The sequence below is a fragment of the Ovis aries genome, chromosome 9 (genome assembly GCF_016772045.2).
Source record: "Ovis aries strain OAR_USU_Benz2616 breed Rambouillet chromosome 9, ARS-UI_Ramb_v3.0, whole genome shotgun sequence".
Taxonomy (NCBI): Eukaryota; Metazoa; Chordata; class Mammalia; order Artiodactyla; family Bovidae; genus Ovis; species Ovis aries.
Genome location: NC_056062.1, coordinates 56,370,011 through 56,386,614, shown reverse-complemented (window position 1 = coordinate 56,386,614; position 16,604 = coordinate 56,370,011). Strand labels below are relative to the sequence as shown.

The 16,604-nt window shown below is 43.8% G+C and overlaps 1 protein-coding gene across 6 annotated transcripts in view; it reads left to right on the top strand.

Moving 5' to 3' along the window:
- Positions 1 to 16,604, top strand: part of TPD52 (tumor protein D52) — a 121,756-nt gene that overhangs the window by 62,288 nt on the left and 42,864 nt on the right. For 3 of the 6 annotated variants that reach the window (XM_004011758.5, XM_012183907.4, XM_012183906.4), the window contains exon 1: positions 10,228 to 10,450. The exons of the other annotated variants lie outside the window; for them this stretch is intronic. In XM_004011758.5, the coding sequence (XP_004011807.1) occupies positions 10,312 to 10,450 (139 nt within the window). In that variant the 5' untranslated portion in view covers positions 10,228 to 10,311. Of the gene's footprint in view, positions 1 to 10,227; positions 10,451 to 16,604 lie in introns of those variants that run through there. 6 annotated transcript variants of the gene reach the window in all.

The following is a 16,604-nucleotide window of genomic DNA, read 5'->3' as shown; positions in this document are numbered from 1 at the left end:
GGAGCCATTGGGTCACAGAGTCAGACATGACTGAGTGACTAATACTTTGTGGTAGAAAAGAGAAAAAGTAATGGCATTCCCATAGGGAGTATTTCCTAAAATCCTAATGTAACATTTCTAATCTGATGGCTGACATAATTTTAAAAGAAAGTCAGATTATCCAGTGTAGGAACTGAAGCCTCCTCTTGAGCCTGGTATGTGGCTCCCGAACTGCCTCTTGTATCTCATTCATCACACACACAAACAGACCAGCCATCCCCACCTCCTGTTCACTCATTTCTAGCCTCTTTTCCCTCCACTGTCTCTGCTCCCCTCATTTGCCTTCCACCATCACTCTGATTAAAATTCCTTTGCAAGATCTCAAGACACCAAGTCCAGGGGCTCATTTGTAAGTCTGTGTAGCATTTGGTCCTGTCCGTTTTCTCTCCTCCCATTATTCCTGTGATATTGGTCACTAAAGGTTTTCTTCCATGTTTTTGCCTCTTGAGAGCACTTGAGCCAGAGCTTGAATTTGAATCCTTAGCTTCAGTTCAGTTCAGTTTAGTCACTTAGTCATGTCTGACTCTGCAACCCCATGGACTGCAGCCCACCAACCTTCCCTGTCCATCACTAACTCCCAGAGCTTGCTCAGAGTCATGTCCATCGAGTTGGTGATGCCATCTAACCATCTCATCCTCTGTTGTCCCCTTCTCCTCCCACCTTCAATCTTTCCCAGCATCAGGGTCTTTTTCAGTGAGTCAGTTCTTCACATTAGGTGGCCAAAGTATTGGAGTTTCAGCTTCAGCATCAGCCCTTCCAGTGAATATTCAGGACTGATTTTAGGACTGATTCAGTCCTTTAGGAAGGACTGGTTGGATCTCCTTATAGTCCAAGGGACTCTCAAGAGTCTTCTCCAACACCACAATTCAAAAGCATCAATTGTTCAGTGCTCAGCTTTCTTTATAGTCCAACTCTCACATCCATTTATGACTACTGGAGAAATCATAGCTTTGACTAGACGGACCTTTGTCAGCAAAGTAATGTCTCTGCTTTTTAATATGCTGTCTAGGTTGGTCATAGCTTTTCTTCCCAGGAGCAAGCGTCTTTTAATTTCATGGCTGTACTCACCATCTGCAGTGATTTTGGAGCTCAAGAAAATAAAGTCGAACACTGTTTCCATTGTTTACCAATCTGTTTGCCATGAAGTGATAGGACCAAGTGCCATGATCTTAGTTTTTTGAATGTTTAGTTTTAAGCCAACTTTTTCACTCTCCTCTTTCATCAGGAGGCTCCTCAATTCCTCTTCATCTGCATATCTGAGATTATTGATATTTCTCCTGGCAATCTTGATTCCAGCTTGTGCTCATCCAGCCTGGCATTTCTCATCATGTACTCTGCATATAAGTTAAATAAGCAGAGTGACAACATACAACCTTGATGTACTCCTTTCCCAATTTGGAGCCAGTCTGTTGTTCCATGTCCAGTTCTAACTATTGCTTCCTGACCTGCATACAGATTTCTCAGGAGGCAGGTCAGGTGGTCTGGTATTCCCATCTCTTGAAGAATTTTCCACAGTTTGTTTTGAGCTACACAGTCAAAAACTTTGGCATAGTCAATAAAGCAAAAGTAGATGTTTTTCTGAAATTCTCTTGCTTTTTCTGTGATCCAGTGGATGTTGGCAGTTTGATCTCTGGTTCCTCTGCCTTTTCTAAAACCAGCTTGAACATCTGGAAGTTCGTGGTTCAGATACTGTTGAAGCCTGGCTTGGAGAATTTTGAGCAAAGCTAGCGTGTGAGATGAGTGTAATTGTCTGGTAGTTTGAACATTCTTTGGCATTGCCCTTCTTTGGGATTCGAAGGAAAACTGACCTTTTACCGTCCTGTGGCCACTGCTGAGTTTTCCAAGTTTGCTGGCATATTGAGTTAGCTTCATCACTTGCTATTAATAGTTATGTGTCTGGGGCAAGTTAGTTAACTTTTGGGTGCTTCAGTGTTCTCATCTATAAAATGAGGGTAGTGAAAAATCCTACCCCACAGAGTTGGTGTGACATGCATAGGAAAATGTCTGGTACATAGTAAGGGTTTGTCAGGGGTGAGTCATCATTATCACCATCATCTTCATCACCACCACCACCATCATTACTATCACCACCATCATTACTGTCACCATCACCACCGCCACCACCACCACCACCATCATCACCACCACCAACCACCACCACCATTACTATCACCACCACCATCACTGCTACCCCCACTACCACTATTATCATTACCGCCACCATCACTACTACCATAATTATCACCACAACCACCACCGTCATCACCACCACTGTCATTACTATCACTACCACCACTATCATTACTGTCACCATCACCACCACCACCACCACCACCACCCATCATCATCACCACCACCAACCACCATCATCACCACCACTGTCATTACTATCACTACCACCACCATCACCACCACCATCACCACCACCACCAACAACAACAACCATCATCATCACCACCACCACCACCACCACCACCACTGTCATTACTATCAATACCATCACTACCACCACCAGCCACCATCATCACCACCACCAACCACCACCACCACCACCATCACCACCACTGTCATTACTATCACTATCACCACCACCATCACCGCCGTCATCACGACTATCACCACCACCAACAACCACCATCATCACCACCACTGTCATTACTATCACTACCACCACCACCATTACTGTCACCGTCACCACCACTACCCACCACCACCATCATTACTATCACCACCACCATCACTACTACCCCCACTACCACTATTATGATCGTTACCGCCACCATCACCACTACCATCACCACCATCATTACCACTATCACCACCATCATTACTGTCACCGTCACCACCACCACCATTACCACCACCACCATCATTACCACCACCACTATCACCACCATCATTACTGTCACTGTCACCACCACCACCACCATCACCACCACCACCACCACCATCATTATTACTATCACCACCACCACCACCATCAGGCCTTTCTTATTCTTTTTAGGCTCTTTGGTATGCTTCTAACTTGCAGGCATTCACTACTTTGTTTCTTTCATAGGACTTTGTTTGAATGTTTCTTTGAGTCTAGCTGTCATGTCTTTTTCATCTCCTTTAATATGAACCATTTCTATAGCTTTTTATGACAACATTTTTGAATAATGCCTCTTTCTCCTCTTAAAAAAACAGAGAAACTTTCTCACTTTGGATTTGTCTGATGTTTTCTCATAAGATTTGTGTTCTGTGTTCTTAGTGTGAATATCTCATAGGTATTCAGCATGTCACAGTTGAAGACCAGGGTCTACCTGACTCTTTGGTAAGGACAGTGGTGATCATCCACTAAAGGTGGGGTTCAGTTTTTCCGCTGTGTTGTTACTGTATTTTCCCTTCGAATATCTAATTAATCTGTGGGGAGATCCCATAAGACCATGTATATATCTGCTTCTTATTTAAAAATAACTCCCTTGGGTTAGCATCCATTGATGATTTTTGCCTGAATCTTTACGGTGATAACATGCAGTTTTTCTGTAGGTCTTCTTTCTTCCTCTATTTATCTATTTATTACTTGTAAGACATGTTAGTCTGGATCCTTCAGAGAAATAAACCAATAGTATATCTATATGTGCTTCTATATCTATAAATAAGAGATTTATTAGAAACAATTACCTCACAATTATGAAGGAAGAACTCTCCGAAGCAGTTTCCAAGCTGGAAACCCAGGAGGGTTAGGATACACAGTCATTCCTCCTTACCTGTGGTTTCACTTTCTGCAGTTTCAGTTACCTGCAATTCAAAAAGAGCAAGCCAGAAATTCCAGAAACAAATAATCCATCAGTTTTAAATCATGCACCAGCCTGAGTCGTGTAGTGGAATCACGTGCTGTCTCACTCAGTCTTCCCTTCCTTGGATGCGAATCATTCTTTTGTTCAGTGTGTCCTGCCTGCTAGTCACTTGGTACCAGCTCAGCATTCAGATCAACTGTTGTCATATCACAGTGCTTGTGTTCACATCACCCTTGTTTTACTTAGTAAAGGCCCCCAAATGCAAGAGTCGCAATGCTGGCAATTCAGATATGCCAAAGAAAAGCCTTGAGGTCTTTCCTTCAAGTGAAAAGCTGAAAGTTCTTGACTTAATGAGGAAAGAAAAATATCACATGCTAAGGTTAATAAGATCTGTAGTAAGAATGAATCCTCTGTTTGTGAAACTGTGAAGAAGGAAAAAGAAGTCCGTGCTAATTTTGCTGTCGCATCTCAGACTGTGAAAGTTATGGCCACAGGGCATGATAAGTCCTTTAGTTAAGGTGGAAAAGGCATTGCTGCTGCTGCTAAGTCACTTCAGTCATGTCCGACTCTGTGTGAACCCATAGACGGCAGCCCACCAGGCTCCCCCATCCCTGGGATTCTCCAGGCAAGAACACTGGAGTGGGTTGCCATTTCCTTCTCCAGTGCATGAAAGTGAAAAGTGAAAGTGAAGTCACTCAGCGACCCTCAGCAACCCCATGGACTGCAGCCTACCAGGCTTCTCTGTCTATGGGATTTTCCAGGCAAGAGTACTGGAGTGGGGTGCCATTGCCTTCTCTGGGAAAAGGCATTAAGTTTGTACAATAAGGTATTTTTGAAAGAGACCATATTCACATAACTTTTCTTATAGTATATTAATATAATTGTTCTATTTTATTACTAGTTATTGTTAATCTCTTCCTGTGCCTAATTTATGAATAAAACTTTATCATAGGTATGTATATATGGGAAAAAATATAGTATGTGTTTTTTCTACTGTTCCAGCATCCACTGGGGGTCTTGAAACATATCCTCTACTAATAAGGGGAGAACTACTGTACATCCATGGGATTTCCTGGTGGCTCAGATGGTAAAGAATCTGCCTGCAATGCAGGAGACCCAGATTCAATCCCTGAGTCAAGAAGATCTCCTGAAGAAGGGAATGGCTACCCACTCCAGTATTCTTGCCTGGAGAATTCCATGGACAGAGGAGCCTAGCAGGCTACAGTCCATGGGATCACAAGTGAGTGACTAACACACACTGTGCTTCCAGGTTGAGTCTGAGAACCGGGAAGGCTGATGGTGTCAGTTTCATTCAAAGTCCAAATCCAGACACAAAAGACCAATATCCCAGCTTGAAGACAGGCAGAGGGAATCCTCCCTTCTCAGCTGCTTTGTTCTGTTTAGGCTTCAGCAGAGTGTATGAAGCACATCCACTTTTTGGAGGCCCATCTGCTCTATTCAGTCTGCTGATTAGAATTAATCTCGTCCACAAACACCGTCAGAGATGCAACTATATACAATGTCTAATCAACTATCTGGGCACCTCATGACTCAGATTGACACATACAATTAACCACCGGATACAGACTCTTGGATTCCTATTTTTAATGGTTTATAATCCACTGCTGTCCTTAATTATGTTGGTGATCAAATTGTCCTATATTTGGCCAGCTGGCTGCTGTGTTCTCATGACATGTCCACAGGGTCTGATATCTGTGACCTGCCGCTCCTGTTGAGCAGTCACATCATCTGTCTGTGTGCCCTTCAAGGTCCCTCCAGTAATATTTTTGTGTGTATTACGTAGATTTTTTTTTCCCCCTCTGGAGGATGAAATGGCAACCCACTCCAGTATTCTTGTGTGGAGAATCTCTGGATAGAGGAACCCCAGTCCATGGGGTCGCAAAGAGTCGGACACCACTGAGTGACTAAGCACATTTAGATTTTACATTTAACTCCTTCAAAATTAGGGAGTACTTACACAGACATATATAAATGATGTGTTAATAGGTAGATAGAAACTTAATATTCTTTACAGATATTTGTATTCATTCCATTTCCACTAACGTGAGTTATCCACTGAATTGTTACTGTGTAGTTAGCATGCACTTCACTGGCTGGCTGGTTAACTTATGAGCTGCCTATGGGTGCCCTCTGCTGGCCTTGCAGCACGTACACACCTTCCTAGAATTTCTCCTGCCGATGTTCTCTTTGGGTTGGTTAGTCTCTCCAGTTATCACACCAATTATGGATCATGTAGTACAAACAGTTTTGGAATGTTTACTGAACATATCAAGAATATCTTTCCCGGGGCTTCCCTGGGGGTTCAATGATTAAGAATCCACCTCGCAATGCAGGGCTGCAATTTCGATCCCTGGTTGGGGAATTAAGATTCCACCTGTTACAGAGCAGCTGAGCCTATATGCAGCAGCTCCTGAGCCTGTGCACTCTGGAGTCACATGGTAGCACAACTAGAGAGCCCACGTGCTTCACCGAAAGGTCCCGTGGGAGGCAATGAAGATCCCACGAGCCACAACTAAGACCCAACACAGCCAAATAAATATTTTGAAAAAGAATATCTTTCCCTATAAAATATATACATTTATACATCGTGTTTGCATACTTTCTTGTTACATGAATATTCTATTTAGCATTTAAATAATCCCCCTTTAATAAGCATTTGTATTGTTTATTTTTTCCATGTTGTATAGCTTGGTTGGCAGTGCAGTAGAGAGTGCAGCCCCTGCTCTGGAGGCAAGGCTGTCAGGACTGCCAGGTGGGCACGTCACATCCTGTGTGCTGTTGCTGGAAGGGAGAGCCAGAGGGGGAGGGCTTCTGAGAAGAAGGGATTTCTGCCCGAGTCCTGAAAGATGAATGAGTTGAGGAAGCAGAAAAAAAGGCATTTCAGGCAGAGGATGTAGCATGGGAGTCACCACCAGAGGTCAAGAGCGTGGACGTTTTGAGGGATCCGAGGACCCCGGAGGTGGCTGTGACCTGCCTCATTATGTCTGCCATTGTTGGTATATTTGTCTTAGTTCTGGCTGCTGTCATAAGTTACCACAGAAGGGGAGGCCTATAGCAAAAGTCAGTTGTTCCTCACCATTCTGGAGTCTGGGAAGTTCAAGATCAAGGTGTGGGTTGATTTGATCCCCATGAGAGTCCTTTTCTTGTTGGCACTTGGCTGTCTGTGACCTCACATGGTGGAAGGAGAGCTTGAGCTAGCACTCTTGTTGTTCATTTGCTAAGTTGTGTCTGACTCTTTGTGACCCTGTGGACTGCAGCACAGCACACCAGGCCTCCCTGACCCTCACTGTCTCCCAAAGTTTGCCCAAGTTCATGTACATTGAGTTGGTGATGCCATCCAGCCATCTCATCCTCTGTCACCCTCTTCTCCTGCCCTTAATCTTTCCCAGCATCAGTCTTTTCCAGTGAATCAGTTCTTCCCATCAGGTGGCCAGAGTATTGGAGCTTCAGCTTCAGCCTCAGTTCTTCCAATGAATATTCAGGATTGATTTCCTTCAGGATTGACTGCTTTGATCTCCTTGCAGTCCAAGAGACTCTCAAGAGTCCTGTCTAGCACCACGGTTCAAAGACATCAGTTCTTTAGCGCTCAGCTTTCTTTGTGGTCCAACTCTCACATCCATACATGACTACTGGAAAGACTGTAGCTCTTTTGTTGATTATGAGGGCTGCTCCATTTCTTCTATGGGATTCTTGCCTCCGGTAGAAGATACAGTGGTCATCTAAATTAAATTCACCCATTCCCATCCATTTTAGTTCACTGATTCCTAAGATGTCGAATGTTTATTTTTGCTGTCTCCTGCTTGACCACATCCAATTTACCTTGATTCGTGGACCTAACATTCCAGGATCCTATGCAATGTTATTATAACAGCATGGGATTTTACTTTCACCACCAGACACACCCACAACTGAGTGTCATTTCCACTTCATTCTTTCTGGAGCTATTAGTAATTCCCTCCGTTCTTCCCCAGTAGCATATTGGACACCTTCCAACCTGGGGGGCTCATCTTTGGCGCCATTTCTTTTTGCCTTTTTGTGCTGTTCATGGTGTCCTCAAGGCAAGAATTTCACTGAGTTATGCAAGCCCTTTCGCCACAAGGCTCTGATCCATGAAAGGGCTTCCTTTTCTTATGAGGACACAGATCCCAGCCTGGGCCCCACCTCATGGCCTCATCTAAACCCAATCACCTCCAAACACCATCACACCAGAAGTTAGGGATTCAACATACAAGTTTTTCAGAGACACAAATTTCAGCCCATAGCATTTTCTGACACTTGTGACTAGGAGGAAGAATGAGAATGCAGAATTTTTTTTTTTTTCCAGTGATTTGGTGACCAAATTTAGAGTATTGAGAGGGCTGGGGACTCCAATAACCATTTCTAGTCTAAGAATGTAACCATAATACCTGGGCTACCTCAGTGAGAGATACCATGGATTTCGAGAAATTGACCAGTTCATTTTTTTCAATTAATAAAAAGAAACCATTTATTTTAATTCTAAATAGAGAATAAACAGCATTTATCATTACCCTAATTTTGGTATCTTTTAGGAGAAAAATACAGATTGATTTTTTTTGTTAAAAATAAACTTAAAAAAAACTTAAATAAGATAGACTTGCCAAAAATAGAGTACAACAGGAGACTAATAGAAAAAAAAATAGTAGATGAATCATAAGTTAAGATGAATGTAAACTATCTTGGTGTTTATATAGTTTTATACACACTCAGATTTCTTTTTTAGTGCTTAAAGTATTTATAACTTAAAAAAATTTCCTACTTGCTTCCAATCTAGGGAGAGTATATTGTATATTCCCTTTTCTTGAGAAAGATGTGAAAAGGTGGAACATGGCCTTTGCTGTTTTTGGCTGGGTCTTCACTGGGGCAGGAGAGATCTTCATTGTGATGCGCAGGCCTCTCTAGTTGTGGCTTCTCCTGTTGAGGTGCAGGGGCCCTGGAGTGTGTAGGCTCAGTAGTTGTGGCTCTGGGCTTAGTTGCCTCAAGGCATGTTGGATCCTAGTTTTCCTGACCAGGGATTGAACTGGAATCTCCTGCATTGAAAGGTAGATTTTAATCCACTGAACCATCAGAGAAGTCCCCTGCTCCTTTTAAAAAATATTTATTTTTGGTTGCACTGGGTCTTTGTTGCTGCAAGTGGGCTTTCACTAGTTGCAGCGAGTGGGGGCTACTCTTCATTGCAGTGCACAAGCTTCTGATTGCGATGGCTTCTCTTGTTGCAGAGCACAGGCTCTAGGACGCATGGGCTTCAGCAGTTGCAGCGCATGGGCTTCAGCATTTGCGACTTTCAGGCTCTTGAGCCTGGGCTTAGTCTGCGTGTGCAATCTGCCCAGACCAGGGATCGAACCTGTGTTTACCAGGTTCTTTACTGAGCGAACAGGAAAGTCCTGTTTTATTTATTTATCTATTTACCTTGGGCTTTTGTCAGGCAGTAACAGACCACCACTGATCTAAGGGAGGGTCGCTTGTATTTTCACCTCTTTAACATGAGCTCAGCCACAACGGTGAAAGCAGAAGGAACGATACATGATGTCACTTTGGCCAAGGCCAGAGTTCTGGCAGAAAGGGTCCGTAAAGAGGCTGGGGAGTGGATCTGGAGACTCAGAAGTCTTGTTTTACAAGCTGACCAGGGTGGCTACCCTGCAGGCCTGGCCTGGGTTAATGAGGAGAGGGTGGGAGGACCTGGGCCCTTCACCTGCGTGGGGCTTCTTTTCTGCTCAGTACACATCAGGGAAACACCATCTTTGCACAAAAGGGAAGGGAAGGGATGGAAAAGGAAGGTGAGAACAACAAGTCAGGCTGACATTTCTGTTACACTCAAGCCAGACGTCGCTTTAGATAAAGTTGTCTTGGAAATGGAACTTTATTTCTCTACCAACATACACACACAGAAAACTGATCGCTCAACCAGGAAGCTTGGCTTTCAGGCTGCCCCTGTAATCCAGGGTGGAAAAAACATAGCCCCCAGATGGCCTTTGTGGGAGATTACTGGCCGGTAATCCTTCCTTGTCCTAGAAGATTAAGTCTGCCCTGGTGCAGTTGTGGTCAGCTGAACGGTTTAAAAAATAATAATAAGTTGTAAAAAAATATAAATCTGCCAGTGTCTGACGTTTGCCTAAACTGTTTGTATGTGGAGGTGATGCTACAGCACTGGGCCCTCCTTTGTTTACTGAAGAAAGCTCTAGAAAGCTCTGCTTCCTGCCTGGGTTGTTGGCTGTTGGTGGAAATGAACAGCAGGTGGTGATCAGAGCTGTTCCTCAGGTTGCTGGGGAGAAGTCACTTATTAAACAACCTCCTTGTCCTGAGGGTGTGACGGCTGCACCTGTCCCAGGAAGCCAGGCTCTTGGAACCCGGGGCTGGATCTCTTCCTCAGAGTTGCCTGGTGCAGTGATCCAGAGCGCGCTCAACCCAGGAAGAGGCAGCGGTGGTAGAACCATGTGTTCTGCAATCGCCTGGAATGGACGGTAGAGAGATGGATTTTTATGAGGACTACGAGTCCCCATTTGATTTTAATACAGGAGTAAACAAAAACTATCTCTACCTGTCTCCCAGTGGAAATACGTCCCCACCAGGATCACCTACTCTTCAGAAGTTTGGTAACTCCTAGTTTTCTAAAGTGACATTTGCTGTGATGAAACCTGTATGCAACTGGGGATTTGCCTGGCTTTATAATTCTTAGTGTGAAAAGGGTGTTGCTGTGTTGCTACTGGTTAGTAAAGCTGTTACGGGATTCCAAGTAGAGCGCTAGATGGCTTATTAAATGTTGAGAATGTATGTATATGTATTTAAATGTGAATGCATGCATGCTAAGTTACTTCAGTTGTGCCCAGTTCTTCGAGATCCTGTGGACTGTAGTCTGCCAGACTCCTCTGTCCTATTTGGATTGACTTATATGTACTTGGGGCTTCCCTGGTGGCTTAGACGGTTAAAAAAATCTGCCTGCAATGTGGGAGACCTGGGTTCAATCCCTGGGCTGGGAAGATCCCCTGGAGGAGGGCATGGCAACCTGCTCCAGTATTCTTGCCTGGAGAATCCCATGGACAGAGGAATGTGGTGGGCTTACAGTCCCTAGGGCCACAAAGAATCTGACACAACTGAAGTGACTCAGCACAGCACCTCACAGCATAGATGGTTTTATAATGCTGTGTTAGTTTCAGGCGTGCAGCAAAGTGATTCAGTTATACATATAGATATATCTGTTCTTTCTCAAATTCCTTTTCCATAAAGGATATCACAGAATATTGAGTATATTTTTAAAAAGTGGACCTATTTGTATAGGAATTGGAGGTCTTCTGATCACCTAAGTTCATCGACCTAATAAACAGCCAAAAGTGGGGAATCCGGAGGTCTTTGCTTCTGGTCACCTATGTAATTTAATTTAGGAAGGACCCCACCCCCAATTTTGTTTTTGTGAAAATGAGGCTTAAGCAGCTGAAGCACTGACTAAATTCAAGGTCCTGCTAACCGCAGGCCAGGTTTTGGGCTTGGAGTACTGTGAGCAACGTGCAGGAATACCCAGGTGAGAGATTTTTTTTTCCTTGAACGATACTCTTAAAAAAAATTTTTTTTTAAATTTTAATTGGAGTATAATTGCTTTACAACGTTGTGTGGGTCTCTGCCACCCACCAGCATGAATCAGCCATAGGTATACATATGTCATCTCCCTCTTGAACCTCCCTCCCACTCTCACCCCACCCTCTAGGTTGGCACAAAGCCCAGGACTGAGCTGCCTGCATTATACAGGTGAGAGATTGTAAGAGAAAAACTCGCAGCTACTGTGCCTTCGGAAGCAGGCATCCTTCCCATGTGCTGCTGGAAGATTGTTCTGCAGGCCAGGAGCCACCATCAGGGCAGAGCTTAAGTTTATGAGCAAACAGCACAAAGCTAGAAGTTGCCTCAGCCATGTCCAGGCCAATCCCCTCATTTTATAGCTAACGGTTAGAGATGGTTAGACAACCTCTGTGACTTGCCAGAGAAGTAAGCAGATTTTCCTCGAAGTTAATGTTTCCCTTTTTAATGAAGGTTAGGTCCCATTTCACTCTTCTTAAGCTTAAAAAGTAGGTAATTAAAAAATAATAATAAAGGCTACAGCATGAACCCTAGTTATAAACATTTTAGAGAGTATGCAGCATTCCTGTCACCATTGGTCACAATCTGTAGCCACCTTTGAGGGTGTAGTTTGGTTTTCCAGGAAGGGGAAGAGGTTGACAATAACTGGATTGAGCAGGTCTCCGGAAGTTGGGGACTGGCAGGCAGTGGCTGGATGTCTGTTTCAGGAACTGGATTGCCAGGAATCTGTCTTTTGCTGCCCTTTCCTGGCCCTGCAGTACACCATGGACTCTGCAGAAAGTACATCCTCCCCGTGCCTGTTCCCAAAGGATGACTCCCTCCATCCTCACTGCTCAGTCCTTCGTGTAGGAAATGCTTCAAGAACAGTACACAGAAGGAAGTTAGAGCTCGAGGACAGAGAGAATCCTAAGTGACACAGGGCCATGGGGGCCAGGACTGTAGTGATCTGACCTCAGGTAGAGCTTGGTGATAGCATCCAAGGCTTTGAAATTCCCAGGATGATTCGCCACTTATTGGAAGTCTCTCTCTTTTTGAATCTCTGTTTCACCTCCTTTCCTTTTCCCAGCTGTAGTAATTGCCACCCTTTTGGTGTTTTCTGTTAAGACAGAAGCATTGGATAGGGTTGAGCATGTCTCTATTTTGAACAATTACGTCTCTAATTCCTAGTTGCAATTTGTAGGAGTTTGGGTTCATGGGATTAGACACAAAATGATTTTAAAAAGCAAGCGAACAACAAAAACTGGAAACAAACTCTGGTATCCAGTTTTTCTCACCTTTATTGGTTTGTGTGAATTTTTAAAAAGGATTGAGGGGAGGGAGAACATTAAACCAAACAGAAACTGCCATAAGCGGTCACCTGGTAAGAACAGGATGATTCTAAAATAAGCAAATCAAAGCAGCTATCTACAACAGGAATCTCCAGTCTTTGTGCTTGTGACTCCTCAGGGCACAAGAAGCCTGCAAATCTCTTTGAATATCAAGTGGGAGGTGTAGATGGAATGAATACTGCCTTCTGTGTGTTTGCAACCTTTGTATTTTTAGATAGGAGCTCTTGGGATGGATACATACGTTGTGTGCTGTGTGTGCCTATTCACTCAGTCATGTCCAACTCTTTGCCACCCCATGGACTGTAGCCCACCAGGTTTCTCTGTCCATGGGGTTTCTCTAGGCAAGAATATTGGCGTGGGTTTCCATGCCCTCCATTTAAAAGCTCACATGGCTATTGCCCACTCTGAATTTTCCCAACCAGCAGACAAGTAGTGCACAAAAAGAATTGATGTTAAAAGGAATCATACTCAGAAAAGGTTGGGGACACTGATCTCAAAAGCATAGTCTTTGATATTTATACAAATGCCGTCATGGGACAAATGAAAAGGTAAAGAGATTTAATCTCTGGGCAGAATGTTCCTTAAGCAATCTGAGTGAAGGATAGGATGAAGGCCAGTGGCTGGAACAAAAAAAATTCTTTTATCAGAGATGTTAAAACTCTCTTGGTACAACCAGCCCACGTTCAGAAATGCCTTATACTTCTTGATCCACAGCCCTCATAGATATAAATGTCAATAGCTAAAGCAGGATTCTGTGAAACCAGAACTTACCCTTACTATGTGTGATATACTCTGATATTTTATATTTTTCCTGTTTCTTCTTTTAAAGATGCTCATTTGGTACTGCTGAAAGGATTTCACAGCCTATAGTCTGAAAAACACTGATATCTGAATCTGGAATACATGCTCCATTAGGGATGTCGGTCTTTAATTTACTGCTTTTCCCTTAACACCTGGAACAGCACTCGACAGCTGTGGCTCTACAAATATTTATTAGTTGAGTGAATGAGTGATGAATGAATGAAGTGAAACTGGCAATGACCAGATCACGCTGTAGATCGTCTTACAGATGTGAACATGGAGGCAAAGACAGGTACATTGTGAAGTCCCCAAATCACAAAGCTTAGCCCGAGTCAGGACTCAACATCACCCCTCAGTTCTCAAGCCAGTGGTTTTGTGTGTGTGTGCTTTGTTTGTTTTTGATCACATGGAATCTGCACCTGCCCAGTAACGGATATCATAGAACAGGTTAATCATTCAAGGCGGAACCTTTCCTTTGATCGTAGGGTAGTTTGTTGGGAATTCCCTGGCGGTCCAGCTGTTATAACTGTGCGCTCACTCTTGAGGCCCTGGGTTCAATCCCTGGTCATGGAACTAAAACTCCCACAACCCATGTGGTGTGGACTTAAAAAAAGAGATTACCATGGGTAGTTTGTTGATTCCTCATGTGCCGCTTGGACCTGAACTTTCCATGTTGCCGTGCAGTCGGCACAGTGATCTTGTTCCTATTGTCCTTGGTTGAGTTTTCTTTTCCAGTCTGTGAACACTTACAAGGATAACTTTCAGTGTTATATATGTAGATTCATTCTTCCTCTTAAGGATTTTCTCATATGCAGAAAGATAAAGCACGCCCTGGCTTATATATATATATATTTTAAAAACTTCTGGTTATTTCTAGTGATTTCAGGAAATAGGAGCCATTTAAAACTCTGACATTTTAGTTTTATGCTGTCATATTTGAAACTCTAAGAACACTGAAGAAAATCAAATTGAAATTCTTTAGCTCAGAATCCTGTTCATTCTGCTTCATTCCCCTTTTTTGGTTTAGACTCTGAGTCATTCTCTCTTCTTTTTAGGAAAGGGGTTATCACTTCTTGAAAGCTTTTCAGGATTGTCCAGGTCTTAAATAGTAAATATACGGGTTTACAAAAAAAAAAAAAATCCGAGCAGAACCGAAGAGCAGTAGAACCTTGTTCTTGCAGAGGAAATTTAAAGACTTCCCCTCCGGGGGTCCCCAAACTCCTCTATGGCTGATCTTCTGCCACCCTTTTTGTAGAGTGACCCAGTTTTGGAGCAGATGACTCGAAATAATTGACGAACGTTTTTTTCTATCTTTTTTTTTTAAAGGTGAAAGAGATTCAAAAATCAGTTTAAGAATATCTGGAGGAGCACGTGAAACATTTGAAAATACTAATGTGTTCCTTTGCCAGCTTTTCTTTGTCCTCTACTCATCTATCCAGTGCAGTTTGGGGAGAGTGACCTTTCTTCGGACAGGCGCGTGACAGTTGTGTGGGGCCCCGCTTTCAGAGCTGAGTCCCGGCACGGGTGGCCTGTCTGACTCGAGAGCTGTCTTCCCCCTTCTGTGTCAGTGCTGCCTGCCTCCCCTCCCTTCTGCAGGAATTTCCTCCTTGGTGACCCTGCCACTGCCCAATTCACCTCCCCCACCAATGGAATGACTCTAGTTTTGTCTGCTTTCTTATTCCTTGTTGCCTTGATGATGATTATTCTCATTTTTTTCCTCCGGAGGTTTTACTGTTTTTACCATGAACAAATATGAGAAAATAACAGCCTTAAGGACTATCAGTTATATGACCCATGCTCCCTAATCTCTCTCTTCTGGAGATAATCAGAGTCAAATAGCAGGTTTCAGAGGCTCCGTTGCCTGAAGTCAGGGGGACATGTTTGGTCTCCACCCCTCCGGGGACATCTGACTATATCTAGAGAAGATTTCAAAATGCTTTTGGTTGTTACCACTGGGTGCAGGGTGAGGGGGGTTGCTGCAGACATGGAGTGGGCGCGTGCACAAGACGTCCCATGGGACGCAGATAGAACACCCTCCCACCCCCACCCCCACGGGCCTTCCTGCTCAAAATGTCCATCAAGTAGCAGCTGGAAAGGCTCGCCTTAAGTGGGTCCTTTGCTTTTAGGATCTCTTAAGGAGAACCACTTTGAAGTGGGGACCTCCAAGTATTCCCTCCCCATTCTGGATTTTGTCACATCTGGAAACAGAATAAGGCATAGAAAGTTAGAGCCTCAAGTGCAAACTTAAAAAAAAAAATTTGTTTTAAATTTATTTTTGGCTGTGCTGGGTCTTTTCTCTAGTTGTGGTCAGCAGGGTCTATTCTCTAGCTGCGATGGGTGAGCCTCCCACTGCAGTGACTTTGTTGTTGCGAAGCATGGGCCCTTGGGTGCGTGGGCTTTAGGAGTCGTGGCCTGTGGACTCAGTACTTTCAGCTCCCGGGCTCTAGAGTGTGGGTTCAGTAGTTGTGGCGCATGGGCTTAGTTGCGCCTCGGCATGTGGGATCATCTCAGATCAGGGCTCGAACCCGTGTCTCCTGCATCTCCTGCACTGGCAGTGGCTGCTTTACCGCTGAGATACCAGGGAAGCCCTCAAGTGCAGACTTTCAAGGGGAACATTTTTATCTTGTCATCTCTGTGGGTATGACCACTAAAGATATTTTGACCTATGTGGTTTTTCTTTTATTTTTTGTGTGTCTTTAGGTTAAAAAACCGGAAACTCATATTTCTTCTTATATGTGCTTAAAGAAAATACCAGAGACTGATGTTTCTTATTCCTACTCTTAAAGCTGTCGTTGCCTCTTTAAGGCTGTGTAAAGCGAAAGTGAAGTCGCTCAGTCGAGTCCGACTCTGTGCGACCCCATGGACTGTAGACTATGAGGTTCCTCTGTCCATGGGATTCTCCAGGCAAGAATACTGGAATGGGTTGCCATTTGTAAGAGAGGTGTATATGCAGTTTTACTTTCCAGAGAAGCTTCTATAGTTTGATTATGCTGTTGCAAATTCTCTTGGGTACAGAGTGTTAACATTCAGACTTCTGGAGCAGGTATCTTAG